Source organism: Exserohilum turcica (assembly GCF_000359705.1).
Source record: "Exserohilum turcica Et28A unplaced genomic scaffold SETTUscaffold_8, whole genome shotgun sequence".
Lineage (NCBI taxonomy): Eukaryota > Fungi > Ascomycota > Dothideomycetes > Pleosporales > Pleosporaceae > Exserohilum > Exserohilum turcicum.
The window spans coordinates 1,973,153-1,999,638 of NW_007360299.1; the positions used below are offsets into that span (position 1 = coordinate 1,973,153).

Here is a 26,486-nt window from a genome sequence, read left to right on the forward strand (position 1 = left end):
CATCATGGCGTGTCACATGCGGCTCTCGTATCGCCGGCATTCACGTCCGCATTGCAAGTTGAATGCTGCGCATAGCTTCAGAAGTGTGTGTTTGTTACCGGATGTCTCGGACGTTTGGGGCTCCCTGAGCAAGCTAGATAACATGGCTTTCGTCATGCCTTTTTTTGGGGGGGGTTTCAAACAATAGTTCTTTGCTCTGTCCAAAAGCGTGGCGAGTTGGGTGGTGGCCGGTAAAATTGGTCGAGTTGGACATGGCCTAAATGGTAACTCGTAATATTGGCCACGAATAACAAGTATGACTTTGTTGTCCCATTTTACCCACTTGCCGACTACGGTCAATGCAGTTTGGAGCCTGCAATTTAGGGCAATCTTTGAACCGTGAGAATGAAGCATGTGATTGGCTGCTTGTTCATTTACCGTCGCCGGGGTATGCGAACATGATGCGTTGATTGGAGGCCTGGAATACAAACGGTCATGGCAGCTAGACCAGGCCCATCACCCAAGCTTCGAGCTATTCATTCTTGTTCTGTACTCATTGTGCCTCGGCAAGGCTTATTTTTTCCGGCGCTACTGCTATGGAGGAAGCCCCTCTCTGCCCCCCCGCAACGCCTGTATGGGACCCACGTACGACACATGTCAATCGTACTAGCTATATGACATGTTAGTGTTGATGGTGGGCTCGGATATTGCTATTGTTGGAGGAGAAATAGCATCGCTGTTATACTAGCATACGGATATAGGGCCTTGTGACACTATTCCAACGGACAGATTGTGGCCGCCGTGTCAGGAGGTAGAGAGACGGAGAACCAAGAGATGGAGGGTCTTGAGAAATAAATAGCCCCAGGTGTACCTCGTGAAAGTGTCAAGCGACGACGAATTGCTTTTTGCTTCCTCTCTTTTTTTTCGTTCATATACTTTAGGTATATCGAATTATGACTTCTCGATCCAGCCTTCTTGCACTTGGCCTGACAGCCACCGGCGCCCTCGTCAGTGCAGGTCCTTGTGACATTTACGCCAGTGGCAACACACCATGTATTGCAGCGCACAGCACTACGCGTGCTTTGTATAATGCCTACAGCGGTTCGCTGTACCAAGTCTCGCGTGGATCCGACGGCGCAACAACCGACATTGAGCCTCTGTCAGCAGGCGGCGTTGCCAACGCAGCTGCCCAGGACAAGTTCTGCGCCTCAACAACATGTCTGATTACTATCATCTATGACCAGTCTGGCCGAGGAAACCATCTCACGCAAGCACCGCCAGGAGGCTTCAATGGGCCGGAAGCCAATGGGTACGACAACTTGGCCAGTGCAACGGGAGCGCCCGTTACTCTCAACGGGCAGAAGGCATATGGTGTTTTCATCTCGCCCGGGACGGGATACCGCAACAACCAAGTAAGCGGCTCGGCGACGGGCGACCAGGCAGAGGGCATGTACGCCATCCTCGATGGAACTCACTACAACGATGGCTGCTGCTTTGACTACGGCAACGCCGAGACCAACAGCCACGACACTGGTATGTACTGTAGGAAGCGAATGCGTGTGGCAGCACACAAGTGACTAACCATGGCGGCTTAGGCAACGGGCACATGGAAGCCATTTACTTTGGTAACAACAAGGTATGGGGCTCGGGATCGGGCAACGGCCCATGGATCATGGCGGATCTGGAAAACGGGCTCTTCTCAGGAGCCAACCCCAAGAACAACCCGGCCGATGCCACCGTCTCGTCGCGCTTCCTGAACGCCATGATCAAGGGCGGTCCGAACCAGTGGGCTATCCGCGGCGGCGATGCCCGCTCGGGCAGTCTATCCACGTTTTACAGTGGCGCGCGGCCCGACGCAAGTGGCTACAACCCCATGCACAAGGAGGGCGCCATCATCCTCGGTATCGGCGGCGACAACAGCGTCGGCGCCCAGGGCACCTTTTACGAGGGCTGCATGACAAGCGGGTACCCCAGCGATGGCACGGAAAACGCCGTCCAAGCCAACGTGGTGGCGGCCAAGTATGCCGCTGGGGCCATGACGAGCGGGCCAGCCCTGACGGTGGGATCGAGTGTTTCGCTGAAAGCAACAACACCAGGGTACACGGATCGGTCTCTTGCGCACACGGGCTCGACGGTGAACACGCAGGTTGTCTCGTCGAGCAGCACCACGCTGCTCAAGCGCCAGGCTACGTGGGTGGTGCGCGCTGGTCTGGCCAACAGCGCTTGTGTTTCGTTCGAGTCCAAAGACACCGCCGGCAGCTTCATCCGCCACTACAACTTTGCGCTGCTGATGCAAGCAAACGACGGGTCCAAGGCCTTCAGCGAGGACGCCACCTTCTGCCCTCAAGCCGGTTTCACGGGCCAGGGTAATTCGATCCGCGCCTGGGGCTACCCGACCCGCTTCATTCGCCATTACAACAACGTAGGCTACGTGGCAAGTAACGGCGGCGTGCAGACGTTCGATGCGGCAAAGTCGTTTACTGATGATGCGACATGGATTGTGGGTGCCGGATATGCTTGAAGGGTTGATTCTGTCTTTGTATTCGTAGTACTCTGGTCGCTGCCTTTTCTTCTTTGTGAATGATATATCGTAATGTTCGATATGGCTGCCACCTTGATCACACTTGAACCATGACCAACCACGTCCATGAACCTTCAAACAAAACTTGATGATTCCCAACGACAAATACTCGCAACGTGACCTGGAATGCTCTACCGACCTAACAGCCATAGAAGAGAGCCCGGGTGAACATGGAATAAGTTTCTTTAAGCTACTGGTACAGGCTACAGCACTGGCCATGTCGACTAAAGGAAAAGGTACAAGCCGACATGGCCTAGTCTATGGACAAATCTAGGGGATACACACATCAAGCGCATTTGGGAAATATAGACTCTAGTCAATCAGCAGGCTGTTCAAGCGGGCCTCGGTCGCAATGACATCTAGCGCCTGCCTGACCTCGAGCACTCTCCGGCACTCGGTCAGCCAGTCTTTGCTTAGTACCTTGGCCCATCCTTGCAGACTGTTCATTTCTCGTGCTGCGGCATCCAGGTCACCCTCTTCGAGCAGCACTTCTGTTCGTGCGAGAGTAGCTTCGACGTCACCACCGACTGCGAGACCAGACTTCTTGAACAGAACCTTGGACATTGCGAGAGAAGCAAGGTGCGAGGCGACACCAGCGTCTTCGGGAAGCAGAGCCGCTTTCCGGACTTCGGCAGCAACACGGCGGAAGCGGTCAATGAGGAGAGCTGGGCTGGGAATACCGCGCTGGTAGGCGGCGGGGTTGATGCTGGCAATGGCGGCGCTGACAACGGGGTCGTCGTCGGCAATTTCCTTGAGAGCAGCCAGCTCGGTGACAAAGGGCTTGGGGATGGTCTGGTTCTCCAGGGCAGACCTCACCGCCTCGACGGCAACCACCAAGTGCTGCGTCTTCAGGTTGGCCTCGATGACGCTGTTCCACTCGGCCGTCAGCTTCTCGAGCTCGTGCACAGACAACGAAAGCTCGTTGAGCTTGCCAAGACGACCCTGGCGTTCAGCCTCGACGCGCTCCTGGACCGTGGCTGTAAAGGCCTTTTGCATGCTGATGCTCTGCTCGAGGAGCTGGTTCTTGAGCTTCTGCTCGTACACCTTCTGGGCAACCTGCAGCTCCGACTGGAGCCGCTCCTTGTAGCCATGTGACAAGCGTTCGCGCTCATTCTCAAACTCTTCCTTGAACTGAGTCTCCTGGGCCTGCAGTTGGTGGTCGAGACGCTTGACGAGCTCCTTGGCGGCCTCGTCGAATTCGGCGTGGGCGGCCTTGATCTTGTTCTCGGCCTGCTTCTCCAGCGACTCCTTCATCATGTTGATGTCAGCAATCACCTTGCCAAGGTCGCCCTTGGCCTTGTCGAGGGTCGAGCTGTACTTTCCGCCGCTGGCCTCGTCTGCATTGATGACGGTGATGATGTCGTTGACAATCTTGACGACATCCTGGACGACGGGCTCCGTGGCAGAGGGCACGCTGAGGTGGTCGAGCGGGGCAATGGTCTTTGACGACGTCTGTTTCGGGGCAGCCTTCTTCTCTTCCGACGAGACCTTGGGCGGCAGCCCGCTCGACTCGGCCGTGGCCGCCTTGTTGTTGTCAGCGACAGCACTCAGATGCGGGCCCTGGCCGCCGAGGTCGCTGCTGTTCTCCTTGACGGTGCGGGCCGTCAGGCCGCTCCGTCCAGGGATGGTGACCTTGTTCTCTCCAGAGATCTGGGGGTGCAGCCGGGGGTCGCCAGCACGGCCGGGGAAGCGCCTGCGGAACTCGCGCTCCTCAAAGTAGGCGACGGCGTCCTCGCCGTAGGGCACGTACTCGGTGAAGAAGTCGTGGAAGTTGTCCGAGACGAGCGAGTACCACACGCCGCCGGCGTAGCCCAGGCCGGTCAGGATGGCGAGGCGGACGAGGAGCTTGCGGAGGGTGCGCTTCTTCTTCCTGGGCTTTGGCTGGACGGGGTCGGGGGCGACGCTCGAGGCACCGGTGCCCGTCGGGGGGGTGGTCGCGGGCGCCGTCGTGGGAGCATCACGCGATGCGCCAGCAACGACGGCGCTGTCGGGGGCGGGCGGGGCCCTGGGGACGTCCGAGGGCGCGATGGTGGCCTGCTCGACGGGCGAGGCGGGCGATGGACTCACCGAAGCGTCCGTCGCGGGCGGCGGGTTGGGGACGGCCGTCTCGCCCAGGCTCTTCTTATCGTCGGCATACAGGCGGCGGGCGGCGAGCCATTGTGGGCGGGCGTGGCGGGCCAATGGCCTGGCAGCTGGACGGGCCCGTAGAATGGAGGCACGCAGCATGGTGGGCTGCCTCCAGATGGCGCGGATGGGGATGGGCGGAGGGGGGGAGGGGGAGGGAAACGGGGCTGGTGGTGGTCTCAGCCTAAGCCAGTGCCAACATGAAGATTTGGAGCTGCACACACACTCACCCGCACACGTCAGGGCGCACGGACCGCCGCCGCCGCCCTCGCCCACACCATGGCCATGCTCGCCCACACCCACACGCACCACGACGAACCACTGCAACGACATGCTGCCGCTGCTACGGCTACACACTCCACCCGATGCTGGCACCACGCTCCCGCCACACATGGCCGCCCCCAGCGTGAAACACAGCGAGTGAGCGCGGCCCTCGCTGGCCACCCTCGTGCAACGTCATCCCACCACGCCCATGACAAGCCAGCAGGCAGCACACATACAGTATACGCACCGAGAGAGAGAGACAGACAGCACGCCCTTCACTCGCCCGGCTCTCACCTTGTCTGGACGCAGCACCCAAAGACCCACTTCGCCCGTCTGCTACTCTGGAAATTTCTGCGCGTGGCTTTGCTCGCCTACGCCTGGCCTTGCCACTGTTCCACCGCGCCCGCTTACACAAAGACCCGGCGCCAGCTCACCTGCTGCGTGTCTGCATTTGCACCCACCTGCGCTTGCACTTGCACTTGCGCAACAAAAAATCTCCTCGTTGCACATAGACACACGCACGCCCTCCACACATGGACGGCGGCCCGAACCGCAGCGCTCAGGCGCGTGACGGCGACGCTCAGTTCCGCTACGACCTTAGTCATGCCATATACGGCAGTTTCCCGTCATGCGCAGCAGCCATGCCGTCCCAACCATCGCGTGCCCCCTCGCCGCACTCGCCCTCAAAAACACCAGCCAGGCCCAAGCCCGCGCTCCCAGCCGACTTCCATCTCTACCGCCCCCAAAACATCCTAATCCGCAACAACGCCGCCCCGACCTGGCTGCCCTACCTCGCCCGACGCACTCGGCCCGGCCACGCTCCACACATGGACATCCACCAGAGCGTCTGCCTCAATTTCCGCTCTCCATGCGACGACTCGACTGAATCCGAACTCTGGATCCTGCCCGAACTCGACGACTGGGAAGCCGACGACTCGGACACGGACCTCGATGCCTCACAGCCACCCTCACGGCCAGCTGCCTCTTCCCCGCCAACCCCCGAGCGCCACCAATCTCCACGCGCAAACGAAAAGCAGTGGTCCATCTACCTCCACCGCGCCGCCAAATCCAATCTCGAGCGTCTGCGTGCCCGCCTCGAGGGCGACGGCTGGCACTTTATCGGCGCTCGATGCGGCGACCCCATCAAGGATCTGCACAAATCTTCGTGCCAGAGCGACGAGAGGCTGGACGAGGAATTCGACGTCGTTGTCTTGTCTGCTGTGCGGGCGAGTTGCTGAACAAGCACCACCAAGGCCTAGCGCCTTGCTTATGAAGTAATTAATCAACGGTGAATGCATCAAGGGCGGGATATGCGGATACGACCTTTTTTACTTCTTCTGTTCTAATTGTATTTTCCCTTTACGATTCCATCTGGCCTGTGAGCTTTTGTCGAGGCCCCAGTATATCGAGGATACCCATGATTTCCTACTGTCACTACCTGTATCAAAGTCTCAAGTTGGTGTAGACCAAGACCAAAGCAAAAGTTTATTGGACAAGGCAAACTGGTGCTTCTTGGCCTAGAAATTCTTCTTCTCCGCATGCAACGTGCAAAGTGTCTCTTCGGGAATTTCATGCTCTCAATAGAGTAGCACGGAAATAGACTGGTACGGATAGTGGTGGTGGTCTAGCACAGCCCATGTTCCCATGTACAATTAAAGAGGACTGACTAGAAGTAGACTATTCCCCAGTCTCTTGGTTGCTTCTCTCCCATGCTTTAAAACACCCTCGCCACCTATCCGTCTACCCATAGCCCTTCCACTAGAATACAAGAAATTAGGAAGCCAGGAGAAGAAGAAGAGGAGGAAGAAAAAGAAGAAGAAAAGAAAAGAATTGAAACCCACCAAGAATATTTCTACCCTCTACCAACATCTACTCAATCCTCTTCTTGCCCTCTTCCAGTCCCAACAACCGCGCATCGCTCTTTCCCCTCTCGTGCTTTGTGCCCACCAGTGGCCCCACCACGCTATGCTGCGACACCTTGGACAGGGTATCCTGGTACGCTTCAATCTGCGGCGGTTGCCGGTTGAGTTTGGGCCAGTTGACCTGAAGACGCGAGTTAGCAGCTGCAACGACACACGATTACTACCAAAAGCCCAACAATCAACAACAACAACAACAATAACAACAACAACAACAAGACTTACATAAAGCGTCCCGTGGCCCCAGATGAAGCTAAAGCACACGCCCGCCGTCACCACCGAGAGTAACAGAAGAAGCCGCAAAGGCCACACGGCTGCGTCAGGCGCCCGTCGCGTAAACGTCCCCACGAGGAACAGGAAGATGCTCGCCGCCAGGATGTACGGAATCGACTGGATGAACAGCGGCCGCCGATCGGCAAACAAGAGCTGGCTGCCCATGCCAGACGAGTCGCTGGGGAGGTGATTGCCCAGGAACAAGTCGAAAGCGTCTTGCCGCGGCCCATCGGCAAAGTTGTTCAGGCAGTATCGCGTAATCGAGTTGTTCAAGTCCTGCAGCGCGCCCTGCTTGGTCCGCACCCCCAGGCGCGTAAAGTCCGTCTTCAGCGCCCCAGTGCCCGAGTACGACTTGGACACGACGTCTGCATTGTCGGCCCAGATGTTGCGGAACAGGTGCTCAAACGCTGCGTCTTCTTCGGCGCTCTCGCCTTGGCTCATCAGCCCCAGGTCAATCAGCATGCGTGACAGCACAAAGCGCCCCAGCATGCTTTGCACCACGTTGGTCCGGTCCAGGCAGTCCATGCAATTGGTGCGCACCACGGCCGTCTGGTGCCGCCGCACCTCGACACCCCCCGCATCGCCAGGCATGTCGACGCCGCAAAAGTAGCCGTGCTTGACAATGTGCGGCTCCAGTGTGTTGAGGAGCAGCTTGGCCCGGTCCCATCGCAGGCCCTTGGTTTCGCTGTGAAAGTCAAAGTAGACGTAGTGCAGCCGGTCGTACAATGTCTGCTTCTGCGCCGGGTCGATGATGTGGAACTTCTCAGACGTCACCCGGTCGCCCTCGACCTTCTCCGCAGGCGATGTCTGCAGCATTTCAACCATCTGCTCGTACGCCTCCTTGACCCGCTGCTCGCGGCCCTTTTGGTTCACCAGGTTGACCATCCAGTTGTCGCCGTACAGTCGGATCTGCTCGGCGAAATGCTTCTTTGCAGCCGGCAGAGCGCTCTCCACTCCACGCACCTGCAGCTTGGGCGTGTACTTGAGCGTGTTGATTTCGGCCCAGTACACAGGCACGCTTCCTCTCGTCTGCACGTATGCAAGAACCTGCGTTTCCTTGCCCGCATTGCCGCCCGCCGTCCCATTCTGGCTCGAGCCGAAGCCGCCGGGGCCCCCTGACGCATTGTCGTTGAGGATGATGATCTGCTCCGTCTCGTTGAAGTTGGACACGTTGCCGTTCTCGTCGATGCCGCGCGAAAAGTATCTTGTGCCGGCCTTGAGGCGCGAGCGGCGCGTGATGAGGATGAAGGTGAGCGGCGTGCCCTTGATGGACGTGCTCTTGATCTCGAGCATGCCGTACATGATGGGCAGAATGTACGGGTCTGCGCCAGGCTGGTGGCCGGCCGAGTGCCTTCCATATCCGCCGCTCAGGCCGCCGCGAAAGTCAATCAGGTCGCTCGAGACGAAGCGGTTCCAGTAGAAGCGGTCGTCGGCGCGCTTCCACAGGGGCGTCGAGGGGTCGATGTGGGCCTGGCGCTGGAACGTGTTGGTGATGTCGAACGAGTAGGAAAAGTACAGCGGCGACGTCTTGAGGAGCGTCTTGAGCAGGCTGAGATAGTTGTCCTCGTCGGGGTCGTGCAGGGGCTTCTCGCGCAGGGAGAGGAACTCGGTCGCGACAATGCGGTAGACCATGTGGCCCTTTATCCTGCCCACGGGCTGGGCCTTTGTGATGACGATGATGTACTTGTCTGGCGGGGCGAGTGGATCAGCATGGGCGTGTCGCCCATCCGGGGCCAGGAGCGCATACCTAGTCGCAGCTTGATGATGCCCAGGATGCCTGCAATGCTCGAGACGCGCTTGGAGCCCAGCAGCTTGCCATCGTGCAGGCGGATGTCGCCCGAGGGCCGGTCGACGACGAGCGTGGGGGCCGAGGGCGACGAGGGCGACGAGAAGGCGTAGTGCGAGGGCGACGAGTGGACATTGATGTCGCGGTACGGCAGGGCGACGCTCATGGTGCGGTGCGGTGCGGTGCGTCGGGGAGAGCTCCCGCGGGCGGATGCGGCAGGGGCCGGGGGGGTGCGTACGCTCAAGGGCAGGCTCGGGGCGTGGGCGTGGGTGTGTTGGCAGTGGTGGCAGTGGTGGTTGTAGTGGTGGTGGTGGTGGTGGTGGTGGCGGTGGCGGTGGTGAGGTTATGGGCCGTTCGGCGCTATGTGTTCTCTACGGATTGACCGTTTTGGTTTTGTCGACATGGAGGCCAGCGTTTCGTCATGGCGGCCACTGCGGCGCCAGGGTCCCGACTCCCGACTCGTGCGCTCAGGCCAAGCACCTGGCACCCGGACGCAGGCACCTCGTCACAGCAGCAGCAGCAGCCACCTCTTTCACCCTCACCACCATCACCACCACCTCCACCTCCACCACTGCCACCACTACCAACACACCCACGCCCGCGGCTGCACTCGTCTCCTCGCCCCTCTTCCTCCGCTTGCCGCCGCTTGCCGACCTGACAGCCCCAACACGTCCGCCCGCCTGCCCTCCCCTTGTTGCCATCGCCTCTGCCGCCCGTACAGGCATATCCCGATAGCGCCGCGTCACTTGCCAACATGTCGGCAGGCAGGATGCAGCAGGGCCAGCGGCCCGGAGGCTCCAGGTTCGCGCAGTTCAAGCTCGTGCTGCTGGGTACGTAGGGCCGTCTTTTTGTACGTCTCACTCGGACTGACAGCGTTGCAGGTGAATCCGCCGTGGGAAAGGTGCGCCAGCCCGCCATGCCCGCCATGACCAAAGTATCTGAGCTAACCTGCCCCCAGTCGTCTCTAGTATTGCGCTTTGTCAAAGTGAGCACGCACGGCTGCCCCCTGCACCAGGCCCGCCAAGCTGACCATGGCAGGACCAATTCGATGATTACCGGGAGTCGACGATTGGCGCCGCCTTCCTTACCCAGACCATCGCCCTGGATGAGAACACAACGGTCAAGTTTGAGATCTGGGATACGGCAGGCCAGGAGCGCTACAAGTCGCTTGCCCCCATGTACTACCGCAATGCAAACTGCGCCGTAGTCGTCTACGACATCACACAGGCGGTACGTATTGTGTGGGCGACGCCGCCATGATGGAGTGGCAACTGACGTTGGGCAGGCGTCGCTGGACAAGGCAAAGGCGTGGGTCAAGGAGCTGCAACGCCAAGCCAACGAGAACATCATCATTGCGCTTGCAGGAAACAAGCTGGATCTCGTGACGGAATCGCCCGACAAGCGCGCCATTTCGACGGCTGATGCTGAGCAATACGCCCGCGAAGCCGGGCTGCTCTTCTTCGAGACGTCGGCCAAGACGAGCGAGAATGTCAAGGAACTCTTCACAGCCATTGCCAAGAAGCTGCCCATTGACCAGGCGGGCCCGCGAAACCTGAGGCCAGGCCAGCAACGACCGGGCGTCAACCTGAGGCCGGAAGCCAACCAGACACAGGGCCCTGCAGGCTGCAACTGTTAGGTGGGCATGACTGATTATGTGAGTGCAGCCATGTGCCGTGCAGGGGGGGGGGTTAGTTTGTGGGGTGGAAGGCGAGCATACACACGCACATAGACACACACACATGTGCATGTAGCAGGAAGCAGCGCATGTGGGGTGGCGAGTATGTTTCTTGTTGCGCCGCCATGTTCTGTGCAGAGCATGTCGGGCTTTGGAGTACGGGTTGTTTTGATTGCCAGGCGACGAGTGCGTTTAAGAGCAAATACTGGGGGCCACCTGATTTTTTTAATTAATGATTTCAACAAGGTGCTGGGTGCCGTTTGCGCTGAGTGGTGTGGTGTGGCTGTTTTGCTGCTGCTGCTGCTGCTGCTGATGACGATGATGATGGCGATGCTGAAGAGGGTGATGCTGACTGCCGTGGACAGGTCACGTGGTCTGCAGGCGCAGGGCCACGGGCAAACGTGTGTCCGTGTGCCCAAAGAGGCTAGTGGCGGGGGAGGGCGTCGCTGGCATGCCGATGCCAATGCCAATGCCACTGCCAATGCCAATGCCATGGGCGATGAGGTAAGCTGCTGCAGGGTGAGAACTACATGCTGACGTCTGCTAGTACTAGACTGTAACTACGACGCACTACTATAAGCATCTTGTAAGGGGGAGGCGACACGCTGACAAACACCTCCCTCAAGCAGCCTAGTCGCTGTAAGCTGGAGGTCGTCCAAGTACATGTATACACGAATGCACTGTCGTACATAAACCATTTGCTTAGTGGCGGCGTCTGAATATTAACACGCCTATAGTATCATACGGATCGAGGCCGCCGAAATGGCTCGCTGGACTGAGCGTAGGCCCACGGCCAGCCAGTCGAGTCGAGGGCTGCGAGCAAGACACTGAAAAGCGCCGCCGCCCGACTCAAGCGCTGTGTGAAGCTGGCCGAACGGGCCGCACGAGAGCATGGCCACGACGCCACGGCACATTCACCTTCCAAGAGCAAGTCAAGCACCCCAAGAGCCGCTCGCGGGCCCACCGCCTAGTGGCTTGACGTGCTTGTTTATCACCGCCTGGCCACAGCGCCTCTTCACAGCTTCCCCTTTGGGCACTAGCGCCCCAGCCTGCGGGGCTAGGAAACGGCCTCATGCGCATGCCTACCATGGCGCCTCGTCTGCCCATGCCTGATTCTCGCTGTTATCACCGTCTGTCCCGACGTCGCCAACGAATCACTCCCACCAGCCCAACAGGCCTGCCCAATTCGTCCCATGCCCGGCCCCATCGTCACCGAGCCTATCCTACATCAAACCACCACCATGGACGCAATGTCCGCTGCCACCATGTGCTTGCGGCCCACATGTTCGCTCCATGGCGTGCCTCTAGTCGCTTCTTGCCAGAGCTTAAATAGCCCGCAAGACTGCTCCCCATGCTGGGCATGCGCGTCTTGCTTGTCTGCCCTCGACACACGCCTTCGTCAAGCTCGCCCGCCATGCACATGCTCGCCTCTGTCCTCTTGACTGCCCTGGCCGCGCGTGAGGCGCTGGCCTCTCCAGTCCACGCTCGCTCCCCGTACCTGGTCAAGGAGACGCACTATGTACCTCGCCAGTGGACCAGGCTTGGTCGTGCACACGGTGCGAAGACGATTCAGCTGCAGATTGGCCTCAAGCAGGGCCGCTTCGACGAGCTCGATCGCCATCTTTACCAAGGTATGCATGGCCTTGCCACAACCCACTTTGCGTCTACAGCCTCCCCGCTGACATGGTCCATGATTAGTCTCTGACCCTGACCATGCTCGCTACGGCCAGCACCTGACGGCCGACGAGGTCGACAGGCTCGTTGCTCCCAGCTCCGAGACGTACGACTTGGTCCACGAGTGGCTTCGTGAGAACGGCGTCAGCACCGAGAACCTGGGATACAGCTCTGCCAAGGACTGGGTCATTGTCCATCTGCCAATCGACATGGTCGAGACCCTACTCGACACCCAGTACCACAACTACAGGCACAAGGACGGCTCCGTCGTCGCTCGTACCACGTCGTGGTCTCTGCCTCGCCATCTCCACGACCACATTGAAACCATCCAGCCCACCACGTCCTTCTTCCGTGGGGCGGCCAACGCCGCCACCTACATTGACGAGACTGCTGAAGTGCCTGCGGGCTACAAGACCCCCACCGACTCCAGCATCGCTGCCGTCTGCAACGTGACGTCTGTCACACCCGAGTGCTTCCAAAATCTGTACAAGACCAAGTGGTACCAGACCCAGGCCAGCGACAAGAACAGCATTGCCTTCAACAACTTCCTGGGCGAGGTGCCTATTCGCCCAGATACCAAAATGTTCTTGCAAAAGTACCGTCCCGAGGCCGTTTCGCAGGCCTACGGCTTCAAGGCTTACTCTATCGACAACGGCGCTGTGCAGGACGGACCATTGACACTCAACCAGTCCATCCAGGGCACCAGTCGCGAAGCCAACCTGGACGTGCAAGCCATTTCTGGCATCAGCTGGAAGACGCCCATTACCTCGTTCTCGACTGGTGGCTCCCCTCCCTTCATTCCTGATCTTCTCACCCCAACAAACACCAACGAGCCCTACCTGGTCTGGGTCAACTGGCTGCTTAACCAACGCTCCATCCCCCGCATCATCTCCACGTCGTATGGCGATGATGAGCAGACGGTTCCCCGCTCCTACGCCGAGCGTGTATGCCGTCAATTTGCCCAAGTCGGAGCCCGAGGAACTACGCTCTTCTTCTCCTCCGGTGACCACGGTCTCGGCGGCACAGACAAGTGCTTCTCTAACGATGGAAAAAACACGTCCATGTTCCTGCCCGCGTTCCCCGCTTCGTGCCCATATGTGACGACTGTTGGCGCAACCATGAACTTTGAGCCTGAGGAAGCCGTGTTCCGCCCCGGACGCAACACGTCCAGCGGCCACGTTGACCTCTACGCCAGCGGCAGTGGCTTCAGCAACTACTTTGCTCGCCCTTCGTACCAGGAGAAGGCTGTGCCCAAGTACCTCAAGTCCATCGGCAACCTCTACAATGGTCTGTACAACACGACGGGCCGCGGATACCCCGATTTGTCTGCCCAGGGTCTCTACTTTGCCTACTTCTGGAACGGCACCGAGGGCGCCATTTCGGGTACTTCTGCGTCTTGCCCCCTTACCGCGGGTATCTTTTCGCTCGTCAACGACGCGCTGCTTGCAAGTGGAAAGCCTGTTCTTGGCTTCCTGAACCCCTGGCTGTACAAGAAGGGCGACAAGGGCCTTACGGATATCACCAAGGGATATAGCCATGGCTGCAACGTCCAGGGTTTCCCTGTCACCGAAGGTTGGGACCCCATTACCGGCTTCGGAACGCCCGACTTCCCTAAACTGGTCAAGCTGGCGGGGGCTCATTAGTTTGATTATTATTAACGAGTATGATTGAGACGAGTGTCGAGCAAAGCATCGTCACGCCATGTAAATAAGAAGCCATTATATCAAATCAAGGAAAAAAAGTATTCAAAAGCAGAGAGTATTTTGCAACTGTGATTGTATTTCAATGCTGAAAATTATGCATGTACATGGGCATTGAATTGTCGTAATTGCATAGCAATATGGTGAGCTGTGGATTCGGGCAATCATTGTTGGATCGATATCATGTCTTATCCTTTGCGATGATGATTCACCTGCAAACCTATCAAGATTGTCGTCGAGGGCAAGTGTGGCGCGAGCAGTAACGCAGCGTTGGGCCATTAGGTACCATTGGAAGTGGCAACATCCGGATTGGGATAGTACCGTGCGGCTACTGCAACAATGACGTAGACAATCTAATTCCGAGGAGCACAGCGTTATTAGTGGGCCAATCAGGGCAAAAACAGGCACGGGACGGGGAAGACTAACAATCAACATGGCACCCTCAAGATAGTTGGACGCGCCATCACGCAGGAAGTTGCCCACGACAATAATGGACAAGACGAGCAGCACAACCATGAAGATTTCAAAGTTGAGGTCCATGTTCTTGTCGAGAGCCCAGCCAACAATGACAACCAGCGGTGCGTTGAAGAGGGCCGTTTGAATCGAGGGGCCAATGCAGTGGAAGAGAGCAAAGTTCTGCAATCGCTTTCTGTTAGTACAGACATGGCCAAAGAGAAAAAAAGCAAATCATCAAAGTGCGACACTTACAATCTGGCCGTCCCACGCTTCGTCAATGGCAGTCAAATGCTCGGCAGCCTTTTCCACAAGCGGAAGAAGGATGAGGCCGAGGAATTGATCGGGTACACCGGATTCAACCACATCTTCGATGCGCTCGACAAGGAAGACGGCGAGCAGCGTGACGAGAGCGAGTGATAGGACAAGCGCGACAATGCATTCCGTCATTGTGAATTTGGGTTTGGCCACGTCTTCGTGGTGGTCGAGGTCACGGTGCTCGTCGGCTTCGAGCACCTCGTCGAAGATGGAATGCTGAGAGCGGGCGTTGTAGAAGATGAAGCTACCGTCATGTGAGTTTTGAGCTGATCAAGAGGCCTTGCTTCGGGACAAGCATCTTACATGCAAAAGGCGATGATGAGAAGAATCGACGTGACTTGGCTGACTCGGAGCACGTTGTGCTGTAGCATCTTCTCGGTGAACTCATGGTGCTTTGATGCCTTTTCGACGGCTGAGCCCTTGAGCGCAGAGTAGTATGCGCTGGGGATGAGAAGACCAAAGCCGGCGACAAGAAGTAGGCCGCTGCCGACTTCACTAATGGCCGCATGGAAGGTTTGGCTTGTTTGCCGCAACCCACCGACGAAGAAGCAGCTGTGCCAAACGTCAACGTACGCGTCTTGAATTCGAGAGGATAAAAGACCTACAGTCCGAGGCAAAGCAGCAGATTGGTGAGAATCGAGCCCAAAATAGCAGCTTGAATAACAGGCACAAGGTTCCCATGTTCAGACGAGCCCTCGCCAGAATTATGCTTGGCAATGAGGATGATGAACAGGATGATTTCGACAATGGATCCAAACGCCGTTTCAATCAGGATGCCAGAGACCTTTGGCATTTTCCGAGCGAATTCCTGGCCCGCGAAGCCTAGGAGGTTGGCCACGGGGACCATGGCAATGTAGCTGGTTGCAAAAACGGCAATGGGCAAGCCTGGGGCAGCAAAGTGCAGCACAATGGCGACAATGACAAAGGGCCATAGCAAGTTGGTGTACTTGGCTGCATTGCTACCAGAGCGCCATGCAACGTTGAGGAAGTGGGCTAGATGGAAGCCCTGGCGGCCGCTTTCGCCATCGGGGTGGATCTGGTGAGGGAGGGCGCGTCGTAGCAGCGGGGTAGATTCCGAGCCCCGCTGGTTGTTGCGGTGGTTGTCGTAGAGGACGCGCGAGACATTATGCGAAGAGTCGTGGCCATGGTGGTTGGAGGGCATGATGTGATTGGTTAGACTGGGTCAGCACCACAGCTGTACTGAGTTACAGTAGCGGTAGCAGGTCGAATCCGCTGCCGCTGCTGCGAGGAGCTGCGGGCGCAATTAAGGGCGAGGGATGTTGGGTGGAGAGCAGATGGAGATGGTGGCAAGCTGTGATGTGTTGGCTGGCGGGGACGCGACGGGCTAGCCGCGGCTGAAGCTGCGCACTGGCACTGGGGGGAGAGGGGGAAACAGACTAGCTAGTACTACTCCTGTCGCGACACCGCCTTTCTCACAAAGACACGACACTCTCACTCTGACAGCACACCAGCCCCATGCTCCATGATTGGCCGTCTTGCACCCATGGGTTGAGGCTCCAGCAATCTCCGCACCTCCGACTCGCCACCACGTCCAAGATGATGTCGTCGGCATCGCTCCAGCCCGAGGCTGACACTGGTTGAATCGGGCCGAAACCCGTTCTTGAATACACAACACAGTATACGCTGAGAATAGGCGTAGAGTGTGATAGAGCGAGAGAGAGAGAGCCACGACAGAGAAGAAGATTGAGATGGTGGACAGGCAAGAGACTACTAGGTTACAACAAACACATGCTGACCTGTTGGATTCTAGGCCAAGACTCTGTCTGCTACAGGAATGCCGCAGCACTTGGCTCTAGTGTTGCTGGTATTCACCTCTTCTTCTCACACTATATCTGTCAGGTATGTCTTCCCTTTTGCTACTTGATTGGCTTGTCATGGTCAGGCTTGAGGTTGGGACTCTTACTTTGATATTAGTCATGGCCCACTCCCAATTCGCCCAGCACACCACCTATTCCATCTCCGATAAGCCCCCCACTTTCAGCATCTAAACAGAGTTTCTGCATGTTGGGTTCATCAAGCCATAAGATGAAGGCTTTCTCTCCCCTCCCGAATCATCCTGGTCGCGTTTACCCCGCCCCATACTGACCGAAGAAAAGAATGCCCCGCACGCTCCGAATTGCTGCTGCGCAGGTAGGCGCCGTACATCGCGGAGACGCTCGCCAAGACACTCTTGCTCGTCTTGTTGTATTGCTCGAGCAAGCGGCTTCACAACGCGCCCAAGTGGTTTTATTTCCAGAATGCGCATTTACAACCTTCTTCCCGCGTCATCTCTTTACCGATCGACAAGAGCTCGATGCCTTTTTCGAGCATGGCGACATATGTACCGCAAAAAACACCAGGGCAATCTTCGATAAGGCCAAAGAGCTAAACGTGGACATTTGCATTGGTTTTGCAGAAGCAACAGAACAGAGCGACCATTACAATTCCTGCGTCTATTTCCATGCCAAGTCTGGATCTATCCTGTCCAAGTACCGCAAAGTTCATCTACCAGGAGACGTTGAGCCGTTTGCAGACCCCGATGCAGTCAATCAATTAGAGAAGAGATATTTCAAGCCAGGAAACCTGGGCTTTCAAGCGTTTCGCGTTCCAGACCTGACAGAAGGCCCGTCGGCGCAAGGCGAGCCGATATTTGGCATGCTGATCTGCAACGATCGGCGCTGGGCCGAGGCGTGGAGAAGCCTTGGTCTGCAAGGCGTCGAGGTAGTTCTCACAGGATTCAATACACCGGGATTTGCGCCGCATATGTGGGGCACGTCTGTCGAGTCGAATCCCCAGGAAGCGCGTGCTGAGGCAATCTTCCATCACAAGTTGGTTATGCAAGCACATTCGTACACTAATTCTTGCTTTTCGGTCAGCGCAGCAAGGTGTGGGTTGGACGACGGAAAGTACGATCTCATAGGAGGCTCGACTATTGTCGGGCCCGACGGAAAGATCATAGTGGAGAGCAAGACCGAAGACGACGAAGTGATTATCGCAGATTGTGATCTCGATCGGTGCTTGCCAGGAAAGAGGCGAACATTTGACTTTGCTAGACATCGACGGGTAGAACATTATGGTATTTTGACTTCTCAAACAGGCGTGATTGAGCCACCCAGGCTCTCACCATCACAATCTACCACTAGCAACCCCAGCCAACGGTATGGAATGTGTGTCTGGACCCCCTTCGTCCCGCCAACTACGTATTCTCCTCTGCAACCCCAATGCTACGCCCTCTATGACGCACGCCTGCCTGAAAATGCTCAAACTCACTCTGCCACCCGATGTCACCGTCTACGGCTTTACAGCACCCAAGCCCGCACCATCAGCAATTGAAGGCAATTTCGACAACATCATGTCTGCGGCAGCAGCAGCTCGCGCCATACTCCCAATGGCAGATGACTACGGCGCTTTCCTTGTCGCATGCTACAGCGACCACGCACTGGTCAAAATGCTCAGGGAAGAATTGACGCAGCCTGTCGTCGGCATCATGGAAGCCTCGCTCTATGCTGCCCGGACGCTCGGCAGCCGCTTTGGCATCATTGCTACGTCGCAGCGCTCGGGATACACCTTGGCAGAGGCCGTCAGAAGCTACGGGTTAGATGATTTCTGTGCAGGAGTACGGAGCTGCAACCTGGGTGTTTTAGAGCTGGAGTCTAAGCCCGAGAAGGAGGTGCTAGATATCATGTGTCGTGTTGGCATGAAGCTTGTGGCAGATGGTGCCGATGTACTCGCGCTGGGATGTGCAGGTATGACGAACATGAAGGCTGCCGTGGAGAAAGCCGTGGGTGGTGATGTACAAGTGGTGGATGGCGTGCTGGCTGGAGTGCACCATCTTGTCGCTCTTTGCAGATTGGGCATGCGGACGGCTGAGAGGGGCATGTATGCTAGTTCTTCTGCAGCTCGTGGGCGGAGAGGCCAGGATTGGTATTAGGGGTATGCGTAACAAGTCAAGGGTAGGGGGCGTTTGCACATCTGAAATATCAAGGGGCACCATAGTAGAGCACATGTTCAGGAGGCTAGCGTCGATTCAATATGGATGCAATAGCCCTGTGCATATGTTTCTTGTGTACAACAAGACGTACCATGTCCATGTACCCTACTAGGTTGCTCAGTCCGTTGCCTCGGCACATTGAAATCACTTTTGACAAAACAATCAAAACAAAATGTTCACTTGGGCGTATACTCATCCTATAGCTCACGTCCTTGTCCAAAAGCAGTATCCAAGAAAATGATATGTGATTATGTAATGTCCAAATGGGGATATTAAATTTGACTGAGCACCGAAAGAGAGAGAGGGAAGAAAACAACCAAAAAAGAAAGAGCCGAACCTTTGAAGCGAAAATGCAATGCAATGCAATGTGACGCCCAAAACACCAGTGTATGCATATGTGCAGGGGGTATCCTACTATGAATGCAGAAGAAACGATGCATGGAAAAAGCAGAGTCTACAATGCTGTGAACAAGGAAAATCAACGACGCGAACGTCTTGGTCGTCGACTCGACTCTCCGTAATTGTTACTGTGTCCAGATGAGGTCTGTGACGTGCTCACGCAATCCCAGCTGAAAGGTATTTGAGAAGAGGGTATAGTGACGCCTTCATAACGACGCAGCCTCTCACGCCTTGGTGGAGGAGACGGTTGCGCAAAAGCCTCCTGGCGGACCTCTTCAAGGGCTTGGTTTGTTGCGGCCAGGACGGCAAAGCGTCGGTCTGGTAGACGATGAGCAGTTGTATTGGGTGTGCGAGGGCGAGCCTGGCGGGAGGATGATGACGAGGAGTGGTCGTGGCGACGAGAGCGATGATGGCGAGTCTGAGACCGCGAAGATTCTGGACTCGCTTGAGAAGTAGTCGAGGAATTGTGATGGCGTGACGAGCGATGACTGCGCGGTGTTGAGTCGAGCGTTTGGTAGCTGCGTTGTTCGCGCTTGGGAGTCCTTGGCGGAGAAGGCGTAAAGAAAGACCACGCATGAGACGGCTCAGGGCGGATACTCTTCTTTGATTTCGAGTTCCTTGGAGGGTCTCGCTTTGCTCCACGCCCGCGCAGAGTGCCTTGCGATGATTGTGTAGTGTGACGCCGCCGATGGTGCTGACTTCGGTGGGGTCGTGGGTTCAACAACGTCTCCTGGGATGAATTGACGCTGTCGGGCCCAAGGGTGCGTTGGTATGTTTGTGGGACTTGTAGGTTCAAAGCTGGGCGATAGTTTTCGCGTCTTCGATAGGCATCCTCGTACTGACGGTGCGATGGCGGACGGTGCCCGTCTCTTTGTTTTTCGCGGCGCGGAGAAGGCGGCGCAGACTGGGCAGAGTCTCTGGACGTTCTTGTTCTGGTAGAGCCTTTTGAGCTGCGCTTCTCTGAGAATTGCCTCGTGATTGGCTTTCCATCGCCCCGAAGGGCGCCTTTGGCCGGGGCGTCGCGCTGCTTCTTCTTCTCTCCAGACGACGACGAGGACTTGGGCTTCTTGTTGGCAGGAAAGCCAAAGTTGAAAGACCAGCACATGGCGACGCAGCGTCCAGTGCTGTGTGCGTGTGCGACCAGTGTCTGGGCCCAGTGTCAAGGTCTAAGAAGCAAGACAGCAGCATGCATGGGGATGCCGAAGATGAGAAGAGGCTCGGGGGGCCAAGGCGTGGTGGAGGATGAGGCAGATGGATGAAGCTCGCCAACCGACTGAACAAAGGCGGTCGGTATGCCACAGCAAGGGATATGTCGAGGCAAGAAAGAGGGCGCGAAGACTATGATATCATGCAGAGACAACGAACGAGTGCTACGGGTCTGGCCGGGGAGGAGACGAGCATGGTACTGGCGACATGGAGGCCAGAATCCAATCGAGCACATGGCCTTGAGCCAAATCAAGAAAGGGCCCATTCACGGTACCTCGAGTCGACGGAATGCGCTCCAATCAGCACAGGGCGCGGGTGGTGGTGTGCGACGAAGAGAGTGATTCGCGAGTTAGTAAAGGGTGGCTTACTGGGCCACATGACACGTCGGGTTCCAGCTGATCGACTCATCTTCCGGGTCGCTGCAGCCGGCAGTCTGCTGTGGAAGCGAGTGTACAGTGGCAGTCTGGACATGGCACGCAGGGCGTGCGCGCCAGTCTTATATGGCCGGGCCATGGTTCTGTGGCGGCTCCTGCTCGTCAGTGTGCTGGCTCTGGGTGTACCTGCAGCGCTGCTACGTGGCACCTGTGCTGTACAGAAGAAGGGCGGGACGGTTGCGGGACGATCCTGGGTGCAGACTTGGGTCATCTGGCGACGGGCCTAGTTGCGAGTCGCCGGCTTAGCTGCAGCATGGGCATGGGTGTGGGTGTGGGTGCGTGACGGGCTGTGGTGCCGTGCCCGTGCCCGTGTCGGTGTCGGTGGTGTTGGTGTCATGAGCGTGAGCACGAGGGGCCGCCTGACCTGGCCTGGCAAGAGTGAGGGAGGTTTCTTATCGTTATCGGCCCCCCCGCCACGACGTCATTGGTGCGAAACGGCCATGGCGCCTCGCACCACCCATTGCCCAGGTTTCAGCCACTTTTCCGTCTTCGTCGTCGCTCTCGTCGTCGTCGTCCCAACCCCTAACCTCCCCCCGCCCCCCTCCCCCCAGCCGCCACCCCCCGAACCTCTGCTGCACGGCCGCGGGAGACTTGCATGTTCCTGCTTCTGATAACGCTAGCACAGGCGCCGTTCGAGGCATATGCCTAGCTGACCACGAGGCAGCCAATTGCGCCCAGCAGCCGGCTGCTCACCAACACCATGGCGGCGCTTTCAATGAATCGAGCCCTCCCCGTTGGAATGCCGAGAGAGTCATCATTCGGCCACCCAGCCATAACCAGAAGTGAGAGCGGTCAGCACGCGCACGCAGCTGCTGTGCACCTATGCATACGACTGCTCTAACGAAGCCGCTGCCAGCCTTGGTTGCGGTGGCCCCGACTTGGCAGGCGTGCTCCTGACGATCATCAGTCGGCCGTGTTACAGTGGCGCGGCGCGGCGAGGCACCGTGAATACTGCCACTGCCACTGCCACTGCCACTGCCACACTACCTCTTTCTCCTTGTCCTTGGATCGCAAATGTGCATCGCGGCGCAACCATGACCGTGGCCGGAATGATTCGGGCTTAAGCCAGACCAGAGGCCGATGTCCGCGCAGGCGGGGCACTCACCCCGCTGGCGTCATCACCCCAAGACCTCCAGGCCGACACCAGCTCTCCCTCTACCCACGGTGACCATCACACGACATCTCCATAGCCAATTACAATGCCTCTGCTGGCACAGAACCCAAAGGACCGCGTCATCCTCGGGCTGATGACTTTTGGTACGCTGCCACGGTGCCAGATCAAAGTGCGCCCAGTAACGCGGAATAGGTCCCGATGAGAGCACCGGAGCCCGTATAACCGACCTTGATGAATTCACCAAACATCTCGATTATTTCCAAGCCCAAGGCTACAATGAGATTGATACTGCGCGCACGTATGTTGGCGGAAAGCAGGAGGCGTGGACCCGCCAGGCCGGGTGGAAAGATCGCGGCTTGACGCTCGCTACCAAGGTGTACCCCTTCGAGGCCGGCGTCCACAAGCCCGAGAACCTGAAGAAACACTTCAACACCAGCCTTCACGAGCTGGGCGCTGACTGTGTCGACATCTTCTACCTGCATGCCCCGGACCATTCGGTACCTTTTGAAGAGACGCTCGGTGCCGTCAACGAGCTGCACCAGCAGGGCAAGTTTGTCAATCTGGGCTTGTCGAATTTTGCTGCATGGGAGGTTGCAGAGGTGTACAACATCTGCAAAGAACGAGGATGGGTCAAGCCAACCATCTACCAGGCCATGTACAACGCCATCAGTAAGCCACCCTCGCCCAAGCTAGCATGCCTTGTTGACGACAATCAGCTCGAGCCATTGAACCGGAGCTCATTCCAGCTTGCCGCAAGTATGGCATCGATATTGTCATCTACAATCCCCTTGCCGGCGGCCTCTTCTCGGGCAAGATCAAGTCCAAAGATATCAAGCCCGAGGAAGGCCATTTTGGGGCCAAAGCCGAGCACCTCGGCAGCATGTACCGTGATCGCTACTTCAAAGACGCGACGTTCCAGGCACTCCAGATTGCCGAGAAAGCAGCCCAAGAGCACAAGTTGACGCTTGTCGAGATTGCGCTGAGATGGTGCATCCACCACTCTGAGCTCAAGACGAGAGTCAAGGGCGGAAACGATGGCGTCATTATCGGGGTCAGCAGCTTAAAGCAACTGGAGAGCAACCTTGCGGATGTGGACAAGGGGCCTCTGCCTGAAGACGTTGTCAAGGCGCTGGATGCAGCGTGGATGGTTAGCAAGGCTACTGCACCCGCCTACTTTCGATAGGCTGTTGTTAGTCGGGAGCCTACTTGGTGGAATTGGCTTGTTAAGATATAGGCGTAGCACACGGTTGCTACGGTAGCTTTGACACAAGCCATGCATACGAATGATTGATTGAAGGTGATTGTTGAGTTCCCGCGTGACTGCATGTCGGCATTGACTGAATGCCGAGAGCTTATAGTAGTCATGTGGATGCCATGCCGACTCGGACTCGGACTCGGAGTGACATCAGGCCCATGGTGGCGCTGGCCCTTTTCGGGAAGGTGGCTGTATGGACCTTGGCCAAGTCATTTCACACCATGGGCAAACAGGCTACTATCATGCCGCTACCCAAGCTGCTCTTCCGCCCAATATGCTGCCATGATTGCCACGGGCGCCCCTTGTTCTAGGCGATGCATCATGGCCGCAGAGAAAACGTGCGTATTGGTCGTAGCGTTGCGGGATTCCAGGCAACAGGGTTTGGCATTCGTATAACTACGACTTATCTGTCCCAGCAATCTACAGCTTGGACGGCCGACCAGCCAGACATGGAACCCACGCCCCAGCGTCCGAAACAGCGTCTTGAAGATGGCGATATTCGCATTGAAATATGCACAGTAAATGATGCAGACACCATCGTACGTCACGACCCTTATCCCAGTTGGACAGCGACCGTTGGTATTGTTTACTCATGCCTGTATTCCCCAGGCCCAAGGGCTGCATGCATGCTACGGTGAAGAAAGTTGGGCGAGAAAAGAACCGCAGGAGCTGCGTCCTGCCGAACCCATACGCCGGCAGCGCTTGGTCCAGCGCCTCATGCCCGTCCTCGCTCACGGGCAATTCACCTTTCTCAAGGCCGTCCTGGCCTCGACGGGCGAAACGGTCGGCGCAGCATGCTGGGGCCACCCAGATACGAAGACAACTCACGATGCCTTCCGCCGCAGCGCCCTCGCACACTACGGATGGCAGTCTTCTCTCGGCCTAAGCGACACGGTTGTTGACCAAATGTGGAGCGGTGTTTCATCAGACTGGGAGTCGGGGCTCGAGCAAGACGACGAAGAGAGAGCGAGGGTCATGCAGGGAGAGGCGCATTGGTATCTTGCGCTGTTGATCACATGGCCAGCCTTTCAGGGTCGGGGGGTGGCCAGCCGGCTGATCCGGTGGGGCCTGCAGAGGGCGGATCGAGGAGACAAGGCTACGCCCGTGTACCTGAAGACGAGCATGAAGGGGAGGGAGGTGTATAGGCATTATGGGTTTGCGGGCGTGGGCGAGTCGAGCATGGTGAGGCGGCCTCAAGGGGGTGCCTTGATGGGTTAGACTCTCCATGCACGCGCACAAGTAGCTTTTGCTTACCTCGACGCCTACTCTGTGCAGGGGCCATGCTCCTCTGTAGGCGTAGGCGTAGGCGTAGGCGTAGGTGTAGGTGTAGGTGTATGCAGATGATGTCCTTCCCCATGCAGCCGACAGGCCCTTCACCCAGAACACGTGACCATGACGTCATGCGGTCAACCCCGCCACCTCAGCCTGTGGGGGCAAAAAGCAAAGGGAACAAGGCAGAACAGACGGCGTCGAGGGCGAGGTGTCGGTAGACGGGCCATGGGCAGTGCAACAGTCAGCGTGTCGGTGTACCAAGTATAAGATATCATGGTGTCAGTGCCAGTGCCAGTGCCAGTGCTAGGCCAAGACGGGTGGCTAGCCGGATCGCAGCTTGTGCTAGCGCCAATTTGGCGCGTCAGGCCCGAACCTCTTGTGCTCTCCAAACATGCCGGGCCCAGGCAGAGCAACACCACCACCATGATGGTGCGATTGACGCCGCTGCGCCTTGTGTGCGCCGCGCTCGTGCTCTGCATCTTCTTCTTCTCGACCTTGATGCCACGGCTGTGGCCGGGCGAGCGTGGCTACGACGTGCTCGTCGAGCGGCCCCCTCCCGCCAGTCCCGGATCTGCCCCAAAGGTGGTGCCTTTCGGCCAGGAATGCTCGCCCTTTGCCGCCGGCGTCATGGACGACGTGACCATCGTGCTCAAGATTGGCGCCGGCGAGGTCGCCACCAGGCTGCCCGCCTATCTCAACCGTCTTGGGCGCTGCAAGCAGGACCTGCTCATCTTCTCCGACCGCAAGGACTCGTACAACGGCTTCGAGATTGCCGACGCCCTCGCCCACCTGCGCCCCGAGTACCGCTTCGACAACCCAGACTTTGACGTCTACGACCTTATCCAGACGACAAACACGACGCGCGACAAGATGCCCGACGGCTGGAGGCTCGACAAGTACAAGTTCCTGCCCATGATGGAGTGGACCTCGTACATGCGGCCCAAGTCGCAGTGGTACGTCTTCCTCGAGCTCGACACGTACGTCAACTACGACAACCTCTATCGCTTCCTCTCCAACTTCAACCCCCGCACCGCCTACTACTTTGGCTCGCCCGTCTGGCCCAAGAAGAAGGCCACTTTTGCCTACGGCGGCAGTGGCTTTGTGCTGTCGCGCGCTGCCCTCGACAAGATCATGGCCCTGGGCAGAATGTTTGGCGAAAACAAGCACTTCCCAGGCACCCATTTCTTTGGTGTCGACGTGCAGAAGCAGTGCTGCGGCGACGAGATGCTAGCACAGGTCCTGAAGAAGAGTGGCGTCCCCCTCCGAGGCTACTGGCCCATGTTCAACGGCGAAAAGCCCCATACCATGCGCTTTGACAATGAGCAATGGTGCGAAGCCATCATGACCATGCATCACCTCAACGAAGACGACTTCACCACCCTCCTCCAATGGGAAAAGGCGCGAACACACCCAGAACGCCCCCTAATGTTCGAAGAACTCTTCACCATGATCGAGCCGCATCTCCGCGAACAATCAAAAGATTGGTCAAACATGTCCGATGACGTCCGATACAAAAAGGGAAAGACTGCATCCAAGTCTTTCGAAGACTGCAAAAGGACTTGCATCAAGGATGGCCATTGTCTGCAGTTCCAACACACGGGTACTGAGTGTTTCCTCGGCCACTCCGTTCGCCTAGGCCAACACCAAGACCGCGACGGCGAGCGGCAGTGGACTTCGGGCTGGATGCTAGACCGTATCGAGGCTTTTAAGCAGGCGCGCTCACCATGCCAAGGGGCACGCTTTGTTCATTCAAATCCTTGACCGAAGCGATGAATAGAGAGGGGATCTCTTTCTTATCTTGCTTTTATGGAGCGAGGTGGGGGGGGAGGGGCGTAAAAAAAAAGGCAATGATAGGACGATGGGGCCATGGCTTTTTCCGTTTTTCTTTATCCATATACATATATATGATTTACGGCATTGTATGGCGTTAGATACCCAGAGGCGTTCTGATTGGCTTTTGTTATGCTATTGTGCTCCGTGTACATGCGGGATGAGGGGCTTCGGTAGAGAAAGATAGGTTAAACTCAAGTAATATGGTTATATAAGTCAATACCAGAGTATGTCGGTGG

The 26,486-nt window shown here is 57.3% G+C and overlaps 12 protein-coding genes across 12 annotated transcripts; 8 read left to right on the forward strand and 4 right to left on the reverse strand.

Moving 5' to 3' along the window:
* Positions 1-932: 932 nt before the first annotated feature.
* Positions 933-2,500, forward strand: SETTUDRAFT_24141 (carbohydrate-binding module family 42 protein; the record flags this gene model as incomplete). Its single annotated transcript, XM_008032454.1, has 2 exons — positions 933-1,512; positions 1,575-2,500. 2 exons carry the CDS (start codon positions 933-935, stop codon positions 2,498-2,500), a joined length of 1,506 nt encoding a protein of 501 aa, XP_008030645.1.
* A 3-nt stretch (positions 2,501-2,503) lies between these two features.
* Positions 2,504-4,828, reverse strand: SETTUDRAFT_123763 (uncharacterized protein). Its single transcript, XM_008032933.1, has one exon. The coding sequence runs from the start codon at positions 4,784-4,786 to the stop codon at positions 2,873-2,875; it is 1,914 nt and encodes a 637-aa protein (XP_008031124.1). The 5' UTR covers positions 4,787-4,828; the 3' UTR covers positions 2,504-2,872.
* A 653-nt stretch (positions 4,829-5,481) lies between these two features.
* SETTUDRAFT_99372 (uncharacterized protein) lies at positions 5,482-6,186 on the forward strand (the record flags this gene model as incomplete). The annotated part of the gene is made up of 1 exon (XM_008032934.1): positions 5,482-6,186. The coding sequence occupies one exon, from the start codon at positions 5,482-5,484 to the stop codon at positions 6,184-6,186; it is 705 nt and encodes a 234-aa protein (XP_008031125.1).
* Positions 6,187-6,817: 631 nt separating this feature from the next.
* Positions 6,818-9,092, reverse strand: SETTUDRAFT_35573 (uncharacterized protein; the record flags this gene model as incomplete). The annotated part of the gene is made up of 3 exons (XM_008032516.1): positions 6,818-6,991; positions 7,093-8,828; positions 8,888-9,092. The coding sequence occupies 3 exons, from the start codon at positions 9,090-9,092 to the stop codon at positions 6,818-6,820; spliced, it is 2,115 nt and encodes a 704-aa protein (XP_008030707.1).
* Positions 9,093-9,502: 410 nt separating this feature from the next.
* SETTUDRAFT_166120 (uncharacterized protein) lies at positions 9,503-10,844 on the forward strand. The gene is made up of 5 exons (XM_008032935.1): positions 9,503-9,756; positions 9,808-9,827; positions 9,885-9,911; positions 9,965-10,156; positions 10,212-10,844. Exons 1-5 carry the CDS (start codon positions 9,696-9,698, stop codon positions 10,560-10,562), a joined length of 651 nt encoding a protein of 216 aa, XP_008031126.1. The 5' UTR covers positions 9,503-9,695; the 3' UTR covers positions 10,563-10,844.
* Positions 10,845-12,015: 1,171 nt separating this feature from the next.
* Positions 12,016-13,918, forward strand: SETTUDRAFT_99451 (uncharacterized protein; the record flags this gene model as incomplete). Its single annotated transcript, XM_008032936.1, has 2 exons — positions 12,016-12,232; positions 12,300-13,918. The coding sequence occupies 2 exons, from the start codon at positions 12,016-12,018 to the stop codon at positions 13,916-13,918; spliced, it is 1,836 nt and encodes a 611-aa protein (XP_008031127.1).
* A 123-nt stretch (positions 13,919-14,041) lies between these two features.
* SETTUDRAFT_123774 (uncharacterized protein) lies at positions 14,042-15,908 on the reverse strand (the record flags this gene model as incomplete). Its single annotated transcript, XM_008032937.1, has 5 exons — positions 14,042-14,328; positions 14,402-14,611; positions 14,684-14,990; positions 15,050-15,298; positions 15,352-15,908. 5 exons carry the CDS (start codon positions 15,906-15,908, stop codon positions 14,254-14,256), a joined length of 1,398 nt encoding a protein of 465 aa, XP_008031128.1. The 3' UTR covers positions 14,042-14,253.
* A 956-nt stretch (positions 15,909-16,864) lies between these two features.
* On the forward strand, positions 16,865-18,677 carry SETTUDRAFT_35577 (uncharacterized protein; the record flags this gene model as incomplete). Its single annotated transcript, XM_008032517.1, has 2 exons — positions 16,865-17,822; positions 17,863-18,677. The coding sequence occupies 2 exons, from the start codon at positions 16,865-16,867 to the stop codon at positions 18,675-18,677; spliced, it is 1,773 nt and encodes a 590-aa protein (XP_008030708.1).
* Positions 18,678-18,981: 304 nt separating this feature from the next.
* SETTUDRAFT_166124 (uncharacterized protein) lies at positions 18,982-20,401 on the reverse strand. The gene has a single exon (XM_008032938.1). The coding sequence runs from the start codon at positions 20,239-20,241 to the stop codon at positions 19,216-19,218; it is 1,026 nt and encodes a 341-aa protein (XP_008031129.1). The 5' UTR covers positions 20,242-20,401; the 3' UTR covers positions 18,982-19,215.
* Positions 20,402-21,975: 1,574 nt separating this feature from the next.
* Positions 21,976-23,073, forward strand: SETTUDRAFT_98578 (uncharacterized protein; the record flags this gene model as incomplete). Its single annotated transcript, XM_008032939.1, has 3 exons — positions 21,976-22,033; positions 22,083-22,559; positions 22,607-23,073. The coding sequence occupies 3 exons, from the start codon at positions 21,976-21,978 to the stop codon at positions 23,071-23,073; spliced, it is 1,002 nt and encodes a 333-aa protein (XP_008031130.1).
* A 521-nt stretch (positions 23,074-23,594) lies between these two features.
* SETTUDRAFT_98254 (uncharacterized protein) lies at positions 23,595-24,363 on the forward strand (the record flags this gene model as incomplete). The annotated part of the gene is made up of 2 exons (XM_008032940.1): positions 23,595-23,684; positions 23,755-24,363. 2 exons carry the CDS (start codon positions 23,595-23,597, stop codon positions 24,361-24,363), a joined length of 699 nt encoding a protein of 232 aa, XP_008031131.1.
* Positions 24,364-24,820: 457 nt separating this feature from the next.
* On the forward strand, positions 24,821-26,446 carry SETTUDRAFT_166125 (glycosyltransferase family 31 protein). The gene has a single exon (XM_008032941.1). It carries the CDS (start codon positions 24,844-24,846, stop codon positions 26,176-26,178), a length of 1,335 nt encoding a protein of 444 aa, XP_008031132.1. The 5' UTR covers positions 24,821-24,843; the 3' UTR covers positions 26,179-26,446.
* The last annotated feature ends 40 nt before the right edge of the window (positions 26,447-26,486 follow it).